This window comes from Podarcis liolepis, assembly GCF_965112155.1.
Source record: "Podarcis liolepis genome assembly, chromosome: 8".
NCBI classification, from domain to species: domain Eukaryota; kingdom Metazoa; phylum Chordata; class Lepidosauria; order Squamata; family Lacertidae; genus Podarcis; species Podarcis liolepis.
The window spans coordinates 21,775,360-21,796,889 of record NC_139560.1 but is presented as its reverse complement, the minus strand read 5'-3'; the positions used below and the strand labels follow the sequence as shown (position 1 = coordinate 21,796,889).

The 21,530-nt window shown below is 39.5% G+C and overlaps 1 protein-coding gene across 11 annotated transcripts in view; it reads left to right on the top strand.

The window, feature by feature from the left end:
- ZFPM2 (zinc finger protein, FOG family member 2) overlaps window positions 1-21,530 on the top strand; it is a 434,450-nt gene that overhangs the window by 299,521 nt on the left and 113,399 nt on the right. For all 11 annotated transcript variants that reach the window (XM_083516563.1, XM_083516561.1, XM_083516557.1 and 8 more), the window contains one exon: window positions 7,847-7,958. In XM_083516563.1, coding sequence (XP_083372689.1) covers window positions 7,847-7,958 — 112 coding nt within the window. The remainder of the gene's footprint in view (window positions 1-7,846; window positions 7,959-21,530) is intronic.

Sequence of the window (21,530 nt, the reverse complement as noted above, 5' to 3'; positions counted from 1 at the left end):
AAAGTGGTATAATACTGCTTTAAACATTCAGGGCAGATGTGGCTTTAGTGTTTTCTTACATGTGAGGAAATGGATCCCTAGAAATGGCCCCTGAAGTGTTAGTCGTTTATCAGTCCAGGCTCCAGTTTACAATATTTTTTTAAAGTTTATGTTCTAGTAACTGTCTTTTGGGTTAATTTATTTTAAAGTTGTTTTTAGGGGCACAATAAGTCAGTTTTTAAAGTGAATCCTTAGGACAGTCCCCTTGGGTTTGCATCATCTAAAAGATTTTTTATCCTCTTGCCCCCCAACAAATGAATATATAATATTCTCACTTAATTATGTCTGTATTCTAATACACATGTGAGAGAGAAAATAGGATTTTGCCATATTATCATATATTAAATCAGTGTTAAAATGCAGGCATATGCAAACAGCCTTCTATTCCATAGCCACACATTTGATACAGTGCATTGGAAGGTCAGGGTATTTAGCTGAGTATACTCCCCTTGAGACACAACAGATTTGCAGATATATAGCCTAATCCAAAGTACACATTCTTTAAGTCTTAGAAGATCAGGCTTGAGCATTAATTCTCTGAGGAACTGCTGCAGGGTTGTGTGGTCCTTTCATCCAAATTCTAATGATTCCTTGGCTGTGTTTACATGCCATGTTAAACCATAGTTAGTATGGTTAGTATCTATGGTTTAACAGGAGCAGGCAGCTTGCTGGTGCTCCTCCCTTCCTCTCTATGGCACTGTGCTTGCAACTGGCTTGTTGTGTCGTCCAAACCCAAATTTGCAGTTTCTTTTCCCCAAACCACAATGAGTAAGACCATAACGAACCTTGGCTACTGTTTGTGCCTTGTTTAGAGAGAAACAAAATAGTTTTCCAGGCTTCTTCAGTGGTCTAATCTCAAAGTCTTGATACGTATATTGATATTCAATTTTATAGAGAATATGGACTGCACAAAAACTCATGTGCATGCTGCCCTTTGTTTGCATTGAAAGCATGGTTGAAAGCCACAGCCACTGGCGAGCTTTTGGAATTCTTAACATGTAAAACTATGTAGATTTGCAATTATAGTAGTGCAATTTGAATATATATGTACATCTCCCTCCTTCCCTATCACTTTCCCCCTCTCTCTCTGAATTGCCTTTGTTATAAGCTTACGGATGTCTGTCAAGTGCAGAAACGACATGTCGCTTGTCAAGTGATCATCTCCTGGGGTAAACAGTTGGGCTTCTCTACTTGCAGGAAATCCCAGCTGTCATGTGGGATTCCATCTGTGAATATTCATTTTTATTTTCCGTTCAGTGCCTCACTCCCTACCCCCACCCCCTGGTAGTTTGGCAGCAAACTATTAAAGTATTACACATTCTCATGTGCTTTGTAGTAAATTTTATTATTATTATTAACTTTAAAAATATATCCTCTTTTCAGACCACAGCCAAATGCAGGATCTTATGGTGGCTTCCCCTGGATGAGATGACAGGGATAGGGGGAAGAAAAGAATGTGTTTGTCTCCATAGCAGGAGAGCAAGGGGGTGCAGTGAGAAACAGAAGACCAAAGGAAGAGGTTCTTGAAAATAGGAATTTATTATATTAAGATTGCACACATATTTAAACCACACACTTCCTCAAGGGCAATAAGTATTCACGTGTGTTATTCTCTACTATGTTGGAGTAAGCAAGACAGTCTCTGTTCTTGCTTTTATGTTGTTTATAGGGTTGATTTCCTTGTGGTGGCAGCTATTTGGATGCAGTTTAAAATATGTACGTCTATGCTGAGTTCCACTTTTAACCAAGTTGTCTTGTTTTCCAAAAGCAGGATTGGGCAACCTGTCCCCTTAAGGGTTGTGTGGGACCCTCAGCCTAATTTTATGTTGGAGAAAAATGGAGAGATAGGAGTGGCAGAGAGAGGGAGAGAGAAAGAGAACACACAAGAAAAGGCAGTGGCAGAAAGATATAGAAAATGTAATCTCCCCACCTACCTCTGGCCGCACTCACCTTGGTTTGTAGCACCCAACAGATTACCCCTGGGGGAATGTGGCTCTTGACAGGCAAAAAAGTTTCCCACCTCTGTCCTAAACCATAGTTTACACTAAGCACACTTTATCTGGCTTTGGCTATAATGAGGAAGTGCAGTTAGCTGAAAATGGAATGAAACCTTTTGATTCTCACAGCCATGTCGCCCAGGTTCATTCTTGTGCTAAACTATTCTTTATGTTACACTCAGAAGCAGTAGCGGTGTTTGTGCTATGCCTCCTGTTTACTTCAGCTGCTGTAAGAATCTAAAATATCAAGCAATTTGAAACTACTGGGTAGAAGACTAGATACATTATGTCTTATAATACAGTTCTTCCTTGAATGCATTTTGTGGGGAACACTTTCAAGAAGCTTCACTTTTGACACATACTATTTTTTTTAAGAGAGAGAGAAAGGAAACAAATAATAGCCTTTCCTTTTCCGGACTTTGTAACATTTTAAGGTGTCAAGTTATTTTTGGCATGTACCTTCTTTTTGGATCAGTGCTTATTCAGCCAATATAGTAGCGTAGACTGCAGAATGCCCCATTACGTGTTTTTAAACTTCCCTATGCAGAGGAAATTAGCATATCAGGGAGAAGAGTCCAGCTTAGTCTTCTTTGTGACATGCTATTTTTCATATGCAGAGATTTATTATTTTGTTAAAGGCACATTCAGACATTCAGCCTCTCCTGCTTGTGGAACTGTACAATCGCGGAACACCTTTATTGCTTGATTATACTGAATGTGTAACTGCTCAGATTTTAATCTGTCCTTGGAAGATGTAAACCACTGATGTTATAAATGTTTCTAAGCAATGCTATCTAAGATTACGGAATTATTAGGGATTCCTCTTAGGCTGGTAAAAAAATATTTCAAGCATTTTATTGGCTATTTTTGCCTCCATTAACCTCCTGACTTCTGTATAAACAGTACTTGAGGGTTACCTCACTTGTTTGTCCAGTTACTTGAAAGGTTAGCAAAAAGTGGGTATCTGCTCGACCTCTCTTATCCTCATTAGCAGATTCTAATTGTTCCCAAAGAGATCAACTTTTGCCCTTGTTTGCCCTTGTCAAATTGGACTCGTTGTGGTTTTTACAAAAGGAGGCTTGAAACTGAAATAGCACACTCAGTTGGAAAATATTTAAGGGAATGTTGTATAGAGCTACTAATAAATATTTCTGTTACATGATGCACCACCAATTCTGAATCACAGGGTGATAGATGAAAATTCAGAAACCGTGTGCCTTGTTTGTTTTCCCTTGTGTGTATTTATTTCAGTTTCTATCTTTCCCCACCCCTGGGGCCTGGAAACAGTAATAATATTTTAACAAGGTACAGTACAATCAGCAGAATGAGACTTCAAATTAATGCATTATTATATTAAAATATCTAAATCATAGATTTAGAATTGTTGGAAAGAACCCGGAGGATCATCTAGTCCATCCTGCAGAAATGTGCAGGAATGTGCAGCAGTCCCGTACAGTGAGCGAACCTGCAACCTTGGTGTTATCAACCCCATGCTCTAACCAACTGAACTATCCAGACCCCATATATTTGAACCCTTCCCATTAAAAGCCTCTCTCACAACTGGAAACTCTTCAGTCTTTTGTGGAAAATGTACTCGTGTCTGATTTTGACAAACCTTTAGCTCTTTCCCACATAATAATTATGCTTAAATATAACCCTTTTTGGCCTTGTCTGTTTGGGCCTTCAAAGCTGTTTACAATAAAATTACATTTTAGAGTGCATCAGAAGATTATACTTGATGCAAACGATGGACCGGTTTACATATAGCAATAAGCCATGGCTTAAGTGTTAAGTGTGGTCTTTCTGAACATCAAACTTCAGCCCGGAATACTATGTGTTGTTTTCTAGCAACAAACCACTAGGTGAAGCAATGATTTGTGTATCTGAAGAAGTGTGCATGCACACGAAAGCTCATACCAAGAACTAACTTAGTTGGTCTTTAAGGTGCTACTGGAAGGAATTTTTTATTTTGACAATGATTTGTTGTTGGCTTATGAACCACAGCTTGTTTTAACTATGTTTTGGTTAGGTTCAAACCTAGCAGCCTTGGTTAACCATGGTGTGTTTCATCACCCCATCCCTAGCTACCAAGGCATTAGCAGTCAGAAAACAAACCAAACTTTGGCAAAACAAGCTGTGGTTTGTTTGCCCATTTGTGAGGTAAAACATAGCTTATGTGTGAATGCATTAGGATTGGTTTCCATATGTATGACCAAATCACAAGAATCTATGTTAGATTTTGAAGGAATGATAGGAATACCAATAAGTTAAATATAGGTAATGTTCAAGTATATGCATGCCATAAAGTAGGCCAGGACGAAATGCAACAGGCCCCAAATATTAACTGACTATTGCTAATATTGCAATGGTATTCTTATTTGAAGAGATAGATATACTAGTACTGTTGCTTTGTTTGAAAATCAGAGCTAGTAATAAGGAAAGCAGATTACTGTGTTACCTTCCTAGCACACTCGTATGCTGACTCTCTAACATTACGTTGGCTTTGGAGATATATATTGCCCACTTATTTTTGAGTAAAAAAATTGAGATGTTTAATATGTGTGTGTGTGTGTGTGTGTGTGTGTGTGTGTTATATATAAGGTATATAAGAGCATAAGCTGTCTATGTTAGGTTGTCTATGCTCTTGATTCCTCTTTTGAAAGAACAAATCATAACATAAAGATAAATCCAGCAGCAAATGTCACCATGTGTGTTGGCAATGACCAGCTAACCTTTACCACAATAAGATGAAAGAATAGCCCATACTCCCACGATGTTTTAACATTAGTCCTCAAACTTTTTATTTCCCAACAGCCCAAATAACAGACAGCTCTGCTACATATACTGAAAGTGAGTTCAGGTTAGTTTGGTACAAGTGGTACAGATAGGTGCTCTGATATTAGTTGGATAGGAAAATGCAAGTGCAACTAGGTGCTGCGGAAGGACTTAAGAACTGTTCTGCTGGGTCAGACCAAAGGCCTGTCTAGTCTATCATCCTGTTTTCACAGTGGTCAACCAGATGGCTGTAGGAAACCTTCAAGCAGGACCTCAGCACAGGACCATTCTCCTCAGTGGTGATTCACAACATCTAAAGCCCTAAATGACTTGAGACCTGGGTAACTTCTGAACTGCCTTCATAGGCAAGTCCCTCTAAATATGCTTTATTTGGCATCTGATTCTTTGCTCCACATTTCTCAGACAACAGTGGTGTGGTGGCCAGTGACAAGGAGCAGAGCCTTCTTGTGGCCTCTACACTGGGAATCTATGTGTGATTGTATGTGGACAGAGCAATCCTAGGTATAGGAAGCTGGTGGAATGTATACCACTTTAAATTAAGCTGGCGAAAGTTACCGCATTCCAAACTCTATTCAGGTGTGCTGGCAGAGGGAAAACAAGCCTTTATGTTTGACATAAGCCACACTTTTTCTCCAGTGTAATTTCTGTTGGGTTGCTAGGTCACATGGCTGAGCTGAAAGAGGTTTGCAATAGCTGGAAGCCTCTCCTTCTCCTGCCACACCTCAGGAACATTGTTTTTGGGGGACTTACAGCAGCATAAGCCTTTGCAGTACTACTGGCTGAGCCAGGGTGAAGGACTTATGCAAGCTCATCCCCAGCTCTGCTGTGACAGCCCAAGATTACAAAGTTATTCACCCTGGTGGATCTTGGGTTAGGACTGCACTGTTAGTTAGAACCTGGTCATTTTCTCTTCCCCTTTGTTTTGTCATGCATTTATTTAAAAGCATTAATAAACCACTTCATATTTGAAAAATATATTACGTGTTGTACAACCTAAAAACAATACAGCAGTGGCAAAAAAGCATATAAGACAAATAAAAACTGGGATACAGGGAATCCAACCAAAGAAAAACACTGTCGGTCCAATTTTAGGTATCAGAAAAAGCCTAGGCAAAATGATTTCCTATTGTTGTGTCCTTTTATTAATTTGCAGCTTTATAAATGCCTGCTTTGGTTGTTTAACTTATTTTTGAGCTTCTTCTGTTGATTGCAGTTTTCCTATGATTGCTGTTTTATATGTTACAGACATATATGACCATTTTAGAGCACAATCCTAACCTTCTGATGCTGATGGCTGGTGTTTGTGTAGAGATTGTATTCAATGCTAGTCCTACTCAGATCAGACCCATAGAAATAACCAGAACCAACTCATGTCCATTTGATAGGTCTACTCTGAATAGAATCAGCATTGGCTACAACCCCTGGTGTATCTCTGCTGACCTCCACTGATGGAGACGAGGTCCCCTGGTGGGGGGCGGGGGGCTCCATTGTGACAGAGGCAGCAGCCTCTAGCTGGTGGCAACAGACATAAAGCTTGATCAGAAGCACCATGGATCCCTCACAGTTGTTGCAGTGAGAAGGAAGAAAGAGACACCACGACAACTTCTGGCACGCTGGCAGGACTTTGTAGGTTTTCAGTTCCTTTCCATGGTGGTTGGACAAGCCTCTTGAAAACAGCATAGGTGAAACATTGCCATTGCTGCTCTGTCACAACACTGCCATATAACACTATATATTAATTTTAATAAATAATAATTAAATGATAAAACATTACACTGCTACAACATTTGAATTGCTTGGTTTGTAGCATAGTACTGTCAGCCCACATATCTCGAGCCTGTCTTTTCCAGCATAATGTTAGGGCAGTGTGGTGGTCACTGTGTCTCATTTTCCAACCTATTAACGAACCCACAGGATTTGGCTTTAAATCCATGCTTCCAACTTTTGAGTTAGTCATGGAAACAGAATTTCTCTCACAAAGGTTTGGAGCTGCTGGAAAATGATCTTATCTGGATTTTTTTTGGCGGCGGCGGCGGGGGGTGGGGGAGAAAACCTAGTAGAGTATTACCTTGAGACCCTTTTCATTGTACTCTGTATTCTGAATCATAGTTTCATGATGTTTGATATACAGAACAAGGACTGGTGAATGATAAATGTCTAACTGGCATTTCACTACCAGCCTATGTTGATAAGGCTTACTAAATTCCAGATCAGTTCCTTCCTTGCATCTAGATTTAACAGAGAGACGGAGTGCCAATAATCTGAACTTTTCTACCCTAACACACAAAATGCGTTTCGTAATAAAATGTGTCACTTTGCCTTTGTAAAGAAGGGCTGGTATCATGCCTCCCCCCCCCAAACTCCTTTTGGGCTTCATTCAAATGAATTCTGGCTGCTGCTTTTAGATTTCTTCTTCGAGATCATGCATGTGGAATCATTAGCATTATTATTTCAACAGTAGTAGAGCAGCACATCAGCAGTCAGTAAGGGGGGAGGAGGGGGGAGATTACATTATCCATTCAGAATAATTTCCCACTATAATATAAATGTTACCCAGGACAGAGCTTTGAAATGGATACTGATTCTTTAAATTCTTTCCTGTCTGTTTCAGGAAATAGTAAGATCTTGTTGATAATGAAGTACAATGTGTCTAAAGTTCACTTCTAAACACTTGGCTCTTTTCTGTGAAAGTCATCTGCATTCCCTTTATAATTCTAAGCCACCAGAGATATGCCTAATCTTGGAGATCTGATCCAGCGCTATCATTCAGAAAAATCCTTGATAATAATTCCGCCATTCAGATCTATGAAAGCACTAAAGCTTTGCAGCTTGTGTCGTCTTCTGCTTCTTCTTTCTTTTGCTTTTTTTTTTAAGTCCCGAGGCTGGGGAATAAGGCCTTGGCTTATGGGTTTGGAGATTTAGTTGTTTGCAAATAAAATGATTATTACTATTATTATTCAAGTTCTTAATCAATGCAAGCAAATGGCATCTGTTTGTTATCATCCTTTCTCCAGAAGACAAAGGCTCCAGTCCCTATGGTGCTGACTGCTGGCCCCAAGTGGCTGCTGGATGTGACTTGGCAAGGAGTGGAAGACAACAAAAACAACTGCATTGTGTACAGCAAAGGTAAACACAAGCTGATTTTCCCTTCCACTTTCTTTGCAAGGAATTAAAGCGGTGCTGATGAAACGTGCCTGTTGCATAACAGGTGGCAAATGCAGGTTACAAAGGCGGGCCTGTGGTTCTCATTTCTCTTCTTCTGATCTAAGAAGCATTATTCCATTTTTTTCACCTGAAAAAATAGTTTTTCTCCATTATGCATTAAATGAGTGTGAAGCAGAGGCATACTATTACCACTTAAGATTCAAACGGATAAAGCACTTAAGGAAAAAAAGCAAAGAGCTTTCTTTTACCCGATGCATTGTATTATATAAAATGTTGATGCCATTGTAAGCCATTGCCCAATTTACCTGCCATTTAAGCCACTGTCCAAAGTATGTCCTAGGCTTTACAGACTTGTTCAAAGACTTGTAGGAATGTAGCATCTCTCTGATTCCCCCACCCCTTAGTTTCTTGCTGCATTGTATCACAAGCCTCTTTTGAAGTTTCTTTGAGCTTTGAAAGTTCATTAAGTAGTTCATTAACCTGCAGTTCTAACCTGATTTAAATCCAAAATGTTGTGCTCGTATCCCCTACCTCGTGAAAAGTGTGCGAACCTTGATGTTTTTGAAAATGTTGTGGAAAAATAGCATTTATTTTCTGAAAGATAATTGTAAGAAATTTTATTGTTGTCATTATTTTGGAATCTTGACAGTGATTAAGTGTTGAAGGCAGCTAGATTTGGATCACAGTGTGTAAACAAACAAAAAGGTTCTTTGCTCATTAACGACATCACGATGCTATTTAAAATGCATGGCAATTACTACTTTCCAACTTTCCACTGTAGTGATTCCCAAAATGATACGCTAGGATCCACAGTGGTCACAAGAGTATTGTGTGTGGGTTACCATGTGGCCAGAGATTATAGCTGCAATGCTGCACAGCAGTAGGTTGCTGAAATCCCATTAACTGCACAGGACTGAAGTTGTTGTGTCATAAAGGTAAAGGTAAAGGGACCCCTGACTGTTAGGTCTACTCGCGGATGACCCTGGGATTGCGGCGCTCATCTCGCTTTACTGGCTAATACGGTGCAATAGGCAGGCATCTGAACTCTCAAGCTAGGACTTTGGTTCACAGGAGGATTTAGAGCAAAGGCAAAACTTAAGTTCTGTACAGATAAAAGTATAGAACCTGTATAGATAAAAGTTTGGTCACCACTCCTTATTAGACTGAACGTCACCCCAGCTCCTATCAGTGTTCCTTTGATCAATAGCTAGAGGCCTGAGCTTTTTTTTTAAAAAAAAGGTACAAAATTAAACTTGCAATGCTGAATTGGTACTAAAGATCTATGATACCTGACTGCTCAGTCAAGAAATTGTGAATACAGCTGCTGTGCCCCATTAGCATAGTCAATGTTGTATTTATCCCTCCTCCATTTAGTCTTTCCAACTAAGCTCAGGTTTCAAATTCTATAAATCCCCAGTCTCACTGCTTTGTGATTGCTTCAGAAATTGCACAGTTCTACAGCAATTTATTTTAGGTTTTTTTTATTCCTTACCAAACAGACCCACTGAGATGAAAGATTTGTTTGCTGCGACAACCTAGTGACCATTTTGCATACAACCAGAAAGGCAAATAAGCACCCATATCACTATATTAACATACAAAACACTAATCATAACATCAAAGGCTACTAAAACTTACTAGAAACAATTACAACTTGTTCCTATAATCATTGCAATTTGTACACTTATAAGAGGATTGCCTTTAAACTGCTACAAGCCTTTGAAAATTGAAACACTGAAAACAGAGAATTTGCATGTTTAAAAATGAGTAGTTGCACACTAAGGTCTTATGCATTCTTCCTTTTATAATTACAAAACACCAATAAATTAATTTTGTAACCTGAAAATACCTGATTTAGTTAAGGAAAAACCTTGAGCCAAAATGGGAATGAATCTGCATCATTTTAAAGTGTAGTGTGACTCATTGCTCTAGCAGCAGAAAACAGCACAGTATTTTGATGTTTGCGTACAGTAACATTTTTCATATGCGTGAGAAATTGCAATTTATTTTGAAAGGTATTAAGGACTGTTTATATGGAAACTTTGCAGCAGTTACCCAAAGTACAACTTCAGCCTAGAGATACATCAGGAACAGAAATCCAGGATGTTCATAGTGGAAAGTTTTCTCTGACAGTCTCTTACACTTCTTTTTTATTCTTATAGACTTCTTACATGTTTCTTTCTACCCCCACCTCACACCTTCTTGTATTCTCTCAGTTTTCTGGAAGGTGCAATGCCTAAGCTATGGGGAAGATCTGTAAGGGCTGATCCTGCTACAGAACTACTTGTTTAAATTCAGATCCGATAGTAACGTTTTCTTGAAGAGGAGCCAATTTGCATCATTGTGTATGTATGCTGAAATGTGGCAGTTTAGCCCAACAGCAGATGAGGTGGTAAAATTGTTCCCGAACTGTACCACTTTAGACTGAAGATTGTGCTTTGTGTTGTTAAATGATGGACATAAAAATAACCTTTATTCACACGTAGGAAAGCAAACTATTTTAGACCTCTCTATTCTAACATCTAATTTACTGTATGCAGATTGCTTTTAATATGGAGAAGGGTGTGGTCTGACATGATAAAATCATACTACATATAAGGTTGAATTATTCAAGGAAATTCTATGGTTTCAGTGCATGTCTAGGGACTCATTTTCCATCAAGACACAATTTCTCCATGCTATCAAAATTCCTTGGGGATGTCAGCTAGTATTGGCATACTAATATATTAGTATATATTGAAAAACAGGATTCTGGGGTTCACATAGACAGAAATTCACTACCATAGGATATGATGATGGACATTACTTTAGATGGTTTTAGGAAGGGATTGGACAAATCCATGAGGGGTTACACTTGTTATTGGTTATTGGTCATGAACCAGGAGGTTGCATAAAACAGGGAGAGTTATTGCATGCATATTTATGGATTATTTAAAATACTTCCAGGTTACCCAGCCTTCAGCAGGTTCCAGGGCAGTATGCATAAAACATAAACTTAGAAATTCCTGGTAGATCCTGGCTGGTCACTGCGGGAAACAGTATACTGTGCTAGATTAGATACTGTGCTAGATTAGATGGAACTTTGGTTCACACCACATGCTGTCGAATCCACATTTTCACACACTCTCAGCCCCAGACATGGTGTGTTCCACAGGAAAGTGTTGACCTGCTGCAGCCTCCCTTACCTGGGTTGCCTGCCGGCCCCTGTGAGACACCAATGGCAGGTTCTGGTGAATCATAAGTGAATCAGCTGAAGGATTTTTCCCACCTCAGGATGCATGCTTCCTGTACTCCAGTGACATTTCATCTGCTATGTTCAGATGGTTTATTCTAGGTGTTGAAGGAAAAATAACAGTTGCAATAACTTCATCATTTTTTTCAACACAGTCTTTATTTTTTAATTTTTTAAGTTAGTTTCATGTGCCCACTTTGGGCAAATATAATTGCTTATCTCATGCCTCAAAATTTACACAAAATAAGATATCTTATTGGGGCTGTAACAGCTTCAAGATGACATAACATATTTGTTTTTCCAGTTGAAAAAATATAACTCCTTACTTTTCATAAAATGATCTTATCTATACAGTGGTACCTCGGGTTACATACGCTTCAGGTTACATGCGCTTCAGGTTACAGACTCTGCTAACCCAGAAATAGTACCTCGGGTTAAGAACTTTGCTTCGGGATGAGAACAGAAATCGCTTGGCGGCAGTGGGAGGCCCCATTAGCTAAAGTGGTGCTTCAGGTTAAGAACAGTTTCAGGTTAAGAATGGACCTCCGGAACGAATTAAGTTCTTAACCCGAGGTACCACTGTATTAAAATATTGGTGTGCAACTTGTTGATTGAGTACTTTTGTGAAAATAGTCGTCAGATCAAAATGAAATAATCCTACTAGGCACTGCTACAAATTCCAATGAAGGTTATGTGTGCATTGGATTTGTCCTGAATTTCCATTAGGAAAGGTGTTTTCCCCCAAATTCTTGGTTGCTATTGGATAAATACCTTCAACTGTTAGAATGTACTGCATTGATAGAGTAGCCAAAAGGCGCAGGGGACTGGATAAGCTAGAATGTATAATGTATATTGACCCTCAGTGGGTGTTTTAGCTGATCTCTGCCCCTTTGAAAACCTTTCAGTAATATTTGCTTGGTGTTAGATAGCATGGCATGTGAAGATATAGGCTCCTTTAGCCTGTCTTTATGCTGATGAAAGCATATTCTTTCACTCTCCTGATGGTTAGTGATAACTTAAGCAACTTGGATCCTTATTTTCTGTGCATCTGTTTAAACCAATACTGAAGCATCATGGATAAGCAAATTTGGAAAGAGCCATATGATATTTGCTGTTCTCCCTTTTGGTTATCCATTATGGTTATTCATTATGCTAACTACAACTTTAACTGTGGTCAGAGCTAACCACAGTTTTTGCTTAATGCAGGACCTAAAAGCAGGTCCAAAATGTGGTTTGAGGCCTTGGAACCATGGTTAGCCCTAACCGTGGATAGCATCATGGTTGTTTTTACAGCTAACTGTAGCTAGGCACTGTGAGGGAGATTTGTATTCTGGAAGAGATGGAAAGGGCAATAGGACATGTGATCTTGTGACCCACTCCTGGCTTGCTTAACTGTGGTTAAGCAAATTGGCAGCATCATATATGAATTAGCTCTTTGGTGTTAGTTTGTTGTGGTTGAATTAGCCTGTTGTGGCTGCAGAAATATATAGAAACAATAAAATAACTAGATTATAAGTGTGATAAAATATATTTGGATAGCTGTATTTTACTACCAGGAGAAAGAAAGAGCTATGCTCCATTGATAGAGTGTAGCATTAAGGTACCGGTCTTGGATTGGGAGTGATCTAAACAGAGAAGTGATGGTGGCAGAATTGGACAGGACACATACTTGTCAGCTAGCTGCTCACTTGAGTGCAGTATATACTCAGACTAAGAAAATGGCAAATTGAATAGCTGCTATTAAACAAAATCTGAGCTGTTAATTATTACTCTTAGATGAAGAGTGCAATTGATTAAGAGTGCAAGGCCTTAAATGAAGGGGAAAAGAAACTAGTTACCGAACAAAACTGTGCACATTGAAATGAATCTGTGGGCAAGCACACATTATGTGTATCTTACCTAAATCAGGGGTGTGAATATATATATATATATATATATATATATATATATATATATATATGTTATTTGGTATTGGCAAGAGAGGGGGGCCTATAAAAATATTTAGCAGTGGGAATTATAAAATCATAAGGCGATTAAGTTAGCTAGTTGTGAAATTCTAATATTGCTTTTTAAATGACTTCAGGATATAGGAGGTGCTAAGGTTATTATCTGTTATCAGGAATACAGCAGAATTGTACGACTGGATAATAACTAAACAACTGACACAATGTAAAATTACATTATCAGTGTGTTAAAACAAAATTGCGCCCTAAAGGAGTCTACATGCCAGCTCAGAGCTGCAGTGTAATTATGCTTAACTCTGATAATTAAAATACAACGGAGATCAACAGAATCATTTTCATTAAGAAAATTATTAATGATGGTGGTATAACAGTAATTGATTGCAGAGCACCACAGGATAACTCCATGCAGTAAAAACCAACATGTTTAATATATGTCTGAGACCATTGCAGTGTGGTGCGTAAGGCTGAGGATGTTTGAAATTAAGATAGAACTGGTGAGATAAGCTTGCATTCAAAACTAAAGATCATAAAATGGCTGTTTTTAAAACTATTTTAAAAAATTTAAAATCCCAGTTTTAAAAAACCAAAACAAAACAGGAATGAACTGAACTCTGTAAACTGTAAAATAAATAAATAAATAGCTGTTTGCTGCATCAATTACACAGCCGAAGTAGGCAGCACAAATATTTTTCAAGCCTCCTTGTCATTTCTTTTTATGTTCCACATTGGTTGTTTTTACACTTATGATCATGATTTACTGATATTATTTTATTTTCTATCTGGCCTCACCAAGTAGTTTATGCCCTTAGTTATTATTGAGATGATGCAGAAGAAAGCATTTGCGCTTCTCCCACTCCTTTTCAATGCATGCTTAATGAAATGTGAGTGGATAATTCTATATAAATAATAATTGATAATTGGCTCAGGAGTAGCAATTTATGTTTGGCCTCACATGCTTTAGAAAGGTGCTTAAATCTTCTCCCCCTGAAACCTGCTATCTATGCATGCTTCTGCTTTTTAAGCACAAACTTCAATATTTGTTTGGAATGGGGGGATACTCTTTTCTTCCCTTCTTCTTCTTCTTTTTGTTTACTAATAAAAGTAATAATAATAATAACAACAACAATAACAATAACAACACCGTTTAACTTGTAAGCAATGCTTTTGAAGGTTCCTACTTGTTTTTATTATTGCGCAATGCTTACAGTACAGGTTAGTGCTATCTAAACAGACTCAAATGAATGACAGTAATAGGTAAAGGTGAAAAGGTAAAGGACCCCTGGATGGTTAAGTCCAGTCAAAGGTGACTAAGAGGTGTGGCACTCATCTCGCTTTCAGACTGAGGGAGCCGGCATTTGTCCACAGACTGTTTTCCAGGTCATGTGGCCAGCATGACTAAACCGCTTCTGGCGCAACGGGACACCGTGACGAGTGCCAGAGTGCACGGAAATGCCGTATACCTTCCTGATGCAGCGGTATGATCGTAATACCACCTTCCCGACCTGGTGGTGCTATTTTCTGGAGATACCCCTTCCCTCTGAAGTGCCAGTAGGTCCAGCCCAAGACATTCTGGCACCTGAGACAAACCACAAAATGCTCCTCCCTGCCACAAATGAAGAAGAGGGAATGAAGCTCTACATTAGGAACTGGGTTGCGGGAAGTGGACATTTATATCAGGAACAGGAGGCATGCAAAGATTTACATGTGATGCATTTCTTGGAGGTTGGATCTGCTGCCTCTGTGGATCCTGATGCCCAAGATGGTTGCCTCACCTTGCCTCATGGGAGGGCCAGCCCTGACTGCTAGCATCTGGTATGTGTATTTAACAGGAACTTGAGAAACAATTCTGTACCTTGTCTTTAGAAAATCCTTTTATTTAAATAGGTGTCTAGCTTGTTGGGCAGATTCATTTTTCTAACTCTGCTCTTCCATATTTTAAATATATATTAAATTTAATTTGAACTGGCTGCTGTTCGTTATCAAGGGACACGGATGGCGCTGTGGTCTGAACCACTGAGCTTCTTGGGCTTGCCGAACGGAAGGTTGGTGGTTCAAATACCTGCAACGGAGTGAGCTCCTGCTGCTCTGTCCCAGCTCCTGCCAACCTAGCAGTTCAAAAGCATGCCAGTACAAATAGATAAATAGGTACCACTGTAGCAGGAAGGTAAATGGCGTTTCCATGTGCTCTGGCTTCTGTCACGGTGTTCCGTTGCACCAGAAGCAGTTTAGTCATTCTGGCCACAGGACACGGAAAGCTGTCTGTGGACAAATGCTGGCTCCATCGGCCTGAAAGCGAGATGAGCGCCGCAACCCCATAGTCGCCTTTGACCATCCAGGGGTCCTTTACCTTTTTAAACCTTTATTTGTTATCTATTTCAAACTGGTTTTTAGATTACCTTATTGTGATTTTGCTTATTTGTTCATGTAGAGTGGGCATTTTTATTGTGAAAATAATAATAATAATAATAATAATAATAATAATAATAATAGTTAGCCTAATAATAACAATAATAGTTATTGTATTTGACAAACGTTCTTCTAGCTGAGTGACCCAAGGTGATTTACCTTTTACTGTTTTTAGCCACATTGGATATCTTTAAAGGAAAGGCAGGATGCAAATGCAAGAAATAAATAATAGTAAACATTTGGCTTACTTAAAGTTACATCTTAATCAGAAGGAATTTCTTTTAAAACTGTTTTTACTGACAGATATCTGTTATCCATTCTAAATGGCAAACCAACTCAAATGAGCTTTTTTTAGAGAGAGACAGGGAGCAATCCAAAGAAAATGGTGCCTGTTTCCAGGCCACTAAAATGAATGGGAGTTGTAGAAAGGTTGGTAGATGACACCCAGAGTGTGACTTGTTAGACAATAGACAGCTATAATGAAGCTTAGCCACTTCTAGTACTGCCAACTAGCATTGACTTTTTGGTAACTTATTGCTGAGCTGCACGGAGCCAGCCCAGCCATGAGGGAGGTACAGCCTCTGCTTCAGGTGGCAGAAGCCCTCCAGCTGGCATGCCTGTGAGTCCCCTGCTTGCCCTGCCACCTCTGCCAGTGGTGGAGAAGTGCCGCGACCAGCGGTGCCAATTTTGGGCAAGATCGCTCATATGATTTTGGATGCTTCTTCTCTGCAGAGGTCCAGCACCGAGGGCCTTCTGGTGGTTCCCTCGCTGCGAGAAGTGAGGTTACAGGGAACCAGGCAGAGGACCTTCTCGGTAGTGGCACCTGCCCTGTGGAACGCCCTCCTGTCAAGGAAATAAACAACTATCTGACTTTTAGCAGACATCTGAAGGCAGCCCTGTTTAGGGAAGTTTTAAATGTCTGACGCTGTATTGCTTTTAATATTCGGTTGGAAGCTGCCCAGAGTGGCTGGGGAAACCCAGCCAGATGGGCGGGGTATAAATAATAATAATAATAATAATAATAATAATAATAATAATAATAATTATTATTATTATTATTATTATTATTATTAGTGGCAGATGGGGCGGGGAATGTGGCGGCAGTCTTGCCGGTTGGGCTGGTTATTGCCAGTTCCCCCACACCCCTATACCACCTCCCACACAGTTTTGGGGGAGCAGATTTTTTGGGGCTCCAGGGAGGGGGACTGCAGGAGAAAGGGAGAATGGGCAAAAATCGTTTTACCCTCTTCCTGCCAGTGGGAGTGTCCCAATATCAGAAATTTCTTAAATTTTGCTTTTCAAGCCCTGAGTCTATTGAAGTCTTTGGGACCGAGGAAACCATAATTCTCACAAACATGTTGCTTCACAGAGATGTTTCTACTTTTGTCTTCTGTGCAAAGCTAAAAGGGGGAGGGGGCAGCACAAATTTGCTGAGCCACACATTTGAAGTTGTCGACAACCCCATACACAAGAAAACAGAAGAAAATATATATGCACTCTGTCCTGTCAAAAGGCTTTCACCTTATCTTGAGAGACTGTCAGGGCAGGAACATCATGGAATGGACAGGAGTCTATTAAATTAATAAGCTGCAGGATGGTGTCTGGAGAGTTATGATGCTCCATAAATCCAGTTTGATCATGGTGGACAAGGTTTAAATCTGCAGACTTCTAATACACATCCACTTTTTGGATTGAATTTGAAGTTTTGTGCTGGAGACACAGAGATAGTCTTGCAGCTTGTGAATTAAGATTTATCTTCTTTTTTCCCCCTCATAGAATTTTTTTTTATTTTAAAAAAACAGGGATTGACAAAAATGAAAGTACCTTAGGGATCCTGGCAAATGTTACTGCTTGAAACGAAAGAGCTGTTGTCAAGGTGAAACCATGACCTAGATGCCTAATATCAAACCTTGGTCATTCTTTTCAAACAGCCCCATCAGAACAGAGAGCAAAAGGTCTATATGAAATGAAACAAGGATGAATTTAGCCACAGCCTCTCTTATAGTGATTCCTGTCAAATGCTCCTGCCCTGAGTTTATGACACGAGGGGAAATGAACGTTGGCAGGTGTACTTTGTAAGAAATAAAAAAGGGGGGGGGGGGAATCTGGGAATTTATTCTTCCCTGATTATAGAAACTCCTATTTTATGAAAGCTGTTTCTGCAGTACATGACTACCGTGTTGCTTGCCCTCCAGATACTCAGCCTGGTTTTCATAATTAAGAGAAGAACTTTGTCATAATATTTATAGTGATTACTAGTTCCCAAGGAAGATTAATGGGAAATGTTAAAAAGCAACCTGGGTGTTGGACGTGAACAGCTAAATGAATGCATGGAACAAAACATTTAAATCCCCCTTGTACACATGTGGTCTCTAGCTGATTACAGATCTTCAAGGGAGGAAAGGAAATTTACATGGCTCCCTCTGGTGGAAGAGCTTTGAGGTTTGGCTCCTTATGGAGCCAGATGAACTGACACCAGCAATTAATAATTGTGGTGGGGGACAACCTTAGTTTTTCAAGGTGACAGGGCAACTGGGCAATTGTATATTTGGGTTAAATTGCTGTTAAGCCAGGATTGTACCTTGCACTCTAGGGAACCAGTTAATTAAGTTCAGCTGGATCACATAGTGCTGGGACACAGTGATTATTTAACACAGGTGAATGTATTTTAGATTAGATGGTTTGTGGAGCAGTGGTTCATGACATATATATAATTTCTATGCAATGCATTTAGGACATAATATAGTTAATGATAATTACTACTACTTAGTGTTGTTGGTTGTTTTTTTTTTTAAAAATCTTTATCAGTCTTGTTCTTTTCACCAGCAGGTTTTAAATGGAATGAATGTTTAGCAATGTTGTAGATCAGAAAACCTCCCACCGATATTATACTGGATATACATACACCAGATTGATTAAACATTAACTAAGGCAGTGATCCTATAGATACTGACCTGGGAGTAAGCCCCACTTAATTCACTGGGTCTTACTCTGAGCAGAAATGGAGAGAAGTGAGATTTATTAAGGCTTTCTCCATCCACAAGTATTATTTATTTAGAATATATTCTATTCAACTATACACAACCTATGGTTCCATATACAGAACCTCAATCTAGAGCAGTCCAACTGATCTTAATAGGCTGTTACAAAGTAAATGTGTTGTGGTCTTATATCTCAGCCCACCTCTCAGCAAAGGTATTTGTGTTTAAGCTGATCGAATTCCACTGAAATCTATGGCAATAAACTGGTTCAAGTCCAATTACTTTGGCTTAACTTGGAACTGGATTGGACTGTCAGTCATGTTCCTAGCTTTTCGCTCACTAGCTGCATTGAGAGTCAATGCCAAATAGAATGATGGATCATTGAGCACTATAGGACATATTATTGGGAAAGTATTGTTGTGAAAACCCACAAGTTCTCATAAGTCTCAAATAAGATTTTTCCAAACCATAATATTGATTTTTAAGATGAGGGGATATACATATCAACACTATTTATATTGTAATATTTTTGGTTTCTATGATGTAAGTATGCAGGGTATGATGGCTGATGATCTGCAAGTTAAATAATGGCTTGCTCAGTACTCAATCGTGATCTTTATATCAGGCTAATTTAGATTTATGACCCTGGCATGGGGTCCATGTGTGGAACACTTTCCAAACAGTGGCAATACATTTCAACTCCAACTTATAGCCTCATTAGGATAACACTGACATCCTAATTGCACCATCACAATCTCTTTGTGGGTGGTTGTGGGTCTTGTTTGCCCAGTGGTGTGGTGGGAAACATTGCCTGCTAAGATTTGTTGTTTGAGCTCTGGTACGAAGTGGTAAATCTGTACTACTACTTTCCCTCTTGTGTTCTCATGCTTAAAAAAGAAAAAAAGAAAAAGAAAAATGGATGTGTGGGAACAGAGTGACATTTCCCCATGTTGTGTGGACTGTGCTCCACTGTTGCATGTTCACAGCACTGGAATTGACCCCAAGGGTTATCTAGTCCAACTGCCTGCAATGCAGGTTATTTATGCCTTGTTGTGGCTACTTAGCCAAGCACTATCTATCTGCCACCCTGCCTAGCCACAGGGTGGGGAAAGGTTTGTAGCTGGCTATTGGATATAATAGTGTCTTCTTAATATTGTGTTTCCTGTTCGCCGCACCTGTCAGGGACAGGTTGTACAAAGAGTGGGAGGCACCAGCCTGGGAACTCCCAAAGCAAACCCCAGAGGAGGAAGGCTCAGAGCCAGCGGATTGGTGGTGGGACACTGAAGAGAGGTCAGAGGGAGAAGGTTGGGAGGAAGGGTTGGATGCTGAAGGGGCAACAGGATTTAGTGAGCAGGAAGAGCCTATGACAGGGGGCAGTTCAGATTCTGAGGCTGAAGCAGAGGAGGGAGGTCAAGAGGCTTCTGAAGAATCTAGGGAGTCTCCGTATCCTGCTGCAACAAACTCCCCTCACTCCTGGTCTACAAGAATGCACAGAATGATGAGGAAGGCAAAATAGAGACCAGAGGTGCATAGATGCAGTTTGAGACTGCTTGGGAAATAACTGGGAGGAGCCTTAGAGCGGGTGGAAGGTAGGGACCTTCAGTCCTGGCAACTGGTCCATTGAGGCAAGACCTGCTGGGAAGTCTTGCTGAATTGTATGCCATTTCCTTGAAGAAAGAGTTAACTAACAACAGAGCCCTGCGTCTTTCATGCTGACCTGTGTCTGACTCCAGCCCTGACAGCACCTAAAATTGGGTAACATGCTGACTGACTATCCTGGCTTCCTCATCTCCTCCCTTGCCGTGCATATAAGCAATCTAGTTTTGCCCTTGATACACAGACTCGTAGTATTAATATGGTATGCCAATGAAGGGCAGCTTTCAAGTAGGTGTGTGAGCACCATGCAGTGCCTTGCTTGGTTGTATCAGTATATGAAGATATTATCCTACATCATTTGTGGATTGCAACAGAAAAATGCACTAATGTTAGATCAATAAGATGAAGAAGATGGCAACGAACAAAAGCAACAGAAACATTTTGCAAAAGTTGCTTATGTATTAAAATATTTTTATTCTGTCTTTCAGCTCCGCCATTCTCACTTGTTTGCTTGTTTTAAAGAAGCTGAAAGACATGGCAAGATTTTGTCAGGGAGACATTCAAGAACAAAGTCCGATAATACGATGCTTTATAACATAATCTTCATAAACAACAGCCTTACTGTAGTTATGTGTAAAAATATTGCTGGATACATTGCAGATAAGAAACTAGACACTTGAAAACAGATCAAAACAAAGATATGTCTGTGTTTAAAACAAAACAAAACACACTCATACAGAGATCATTCATAGGAGCAATTGACTGATATGGCCTAACCTTCAACTCTGAAACTGTGATGAACTTAATGGGATTGATCTGTGAGCTGAAGAAAACATTCAGAAATGTTGGAACGGAAGCGTATGAGACATGAGGGAGTGAACTGGGTCTTTAGCCAGCTAGCAAGCACACTGATATTTTGTGATGGGCAACTGCAGTTAGTATGTGACAGAAAAGAAAGAAAACACTCTCGCATAGAAGTGTGCGTGTAAGCTAGGCTATAATGTGTATGCAAAGAAACTCATAATCTGCAGACTATTTTCAACAGTTCCTTTTTTGCAAAGGAACATGTGATCTCTCTTTAATGGACTAAAGTGACCAGATGAAAGGTTATTAGGCTACTTCATTTGTCGTTAAGTTTAGAATCTAAAGGAGTCTGTACAAGCTGTTTTTTAAACATTGTGTTCTAAAATGCAATTTCCATGTTTCATGTTTCATTCTGCTCCCCCAAGGAAGAAATGTAGCAGTCTAGCAAAACTAAACTAAAGATTTATAACCAATAAATAACCCCCTAGTTCCATATTGCAAAGTATCCCCATTTAAGTCGCTAGCCTGCAATTATTATTTCTAAAAAACT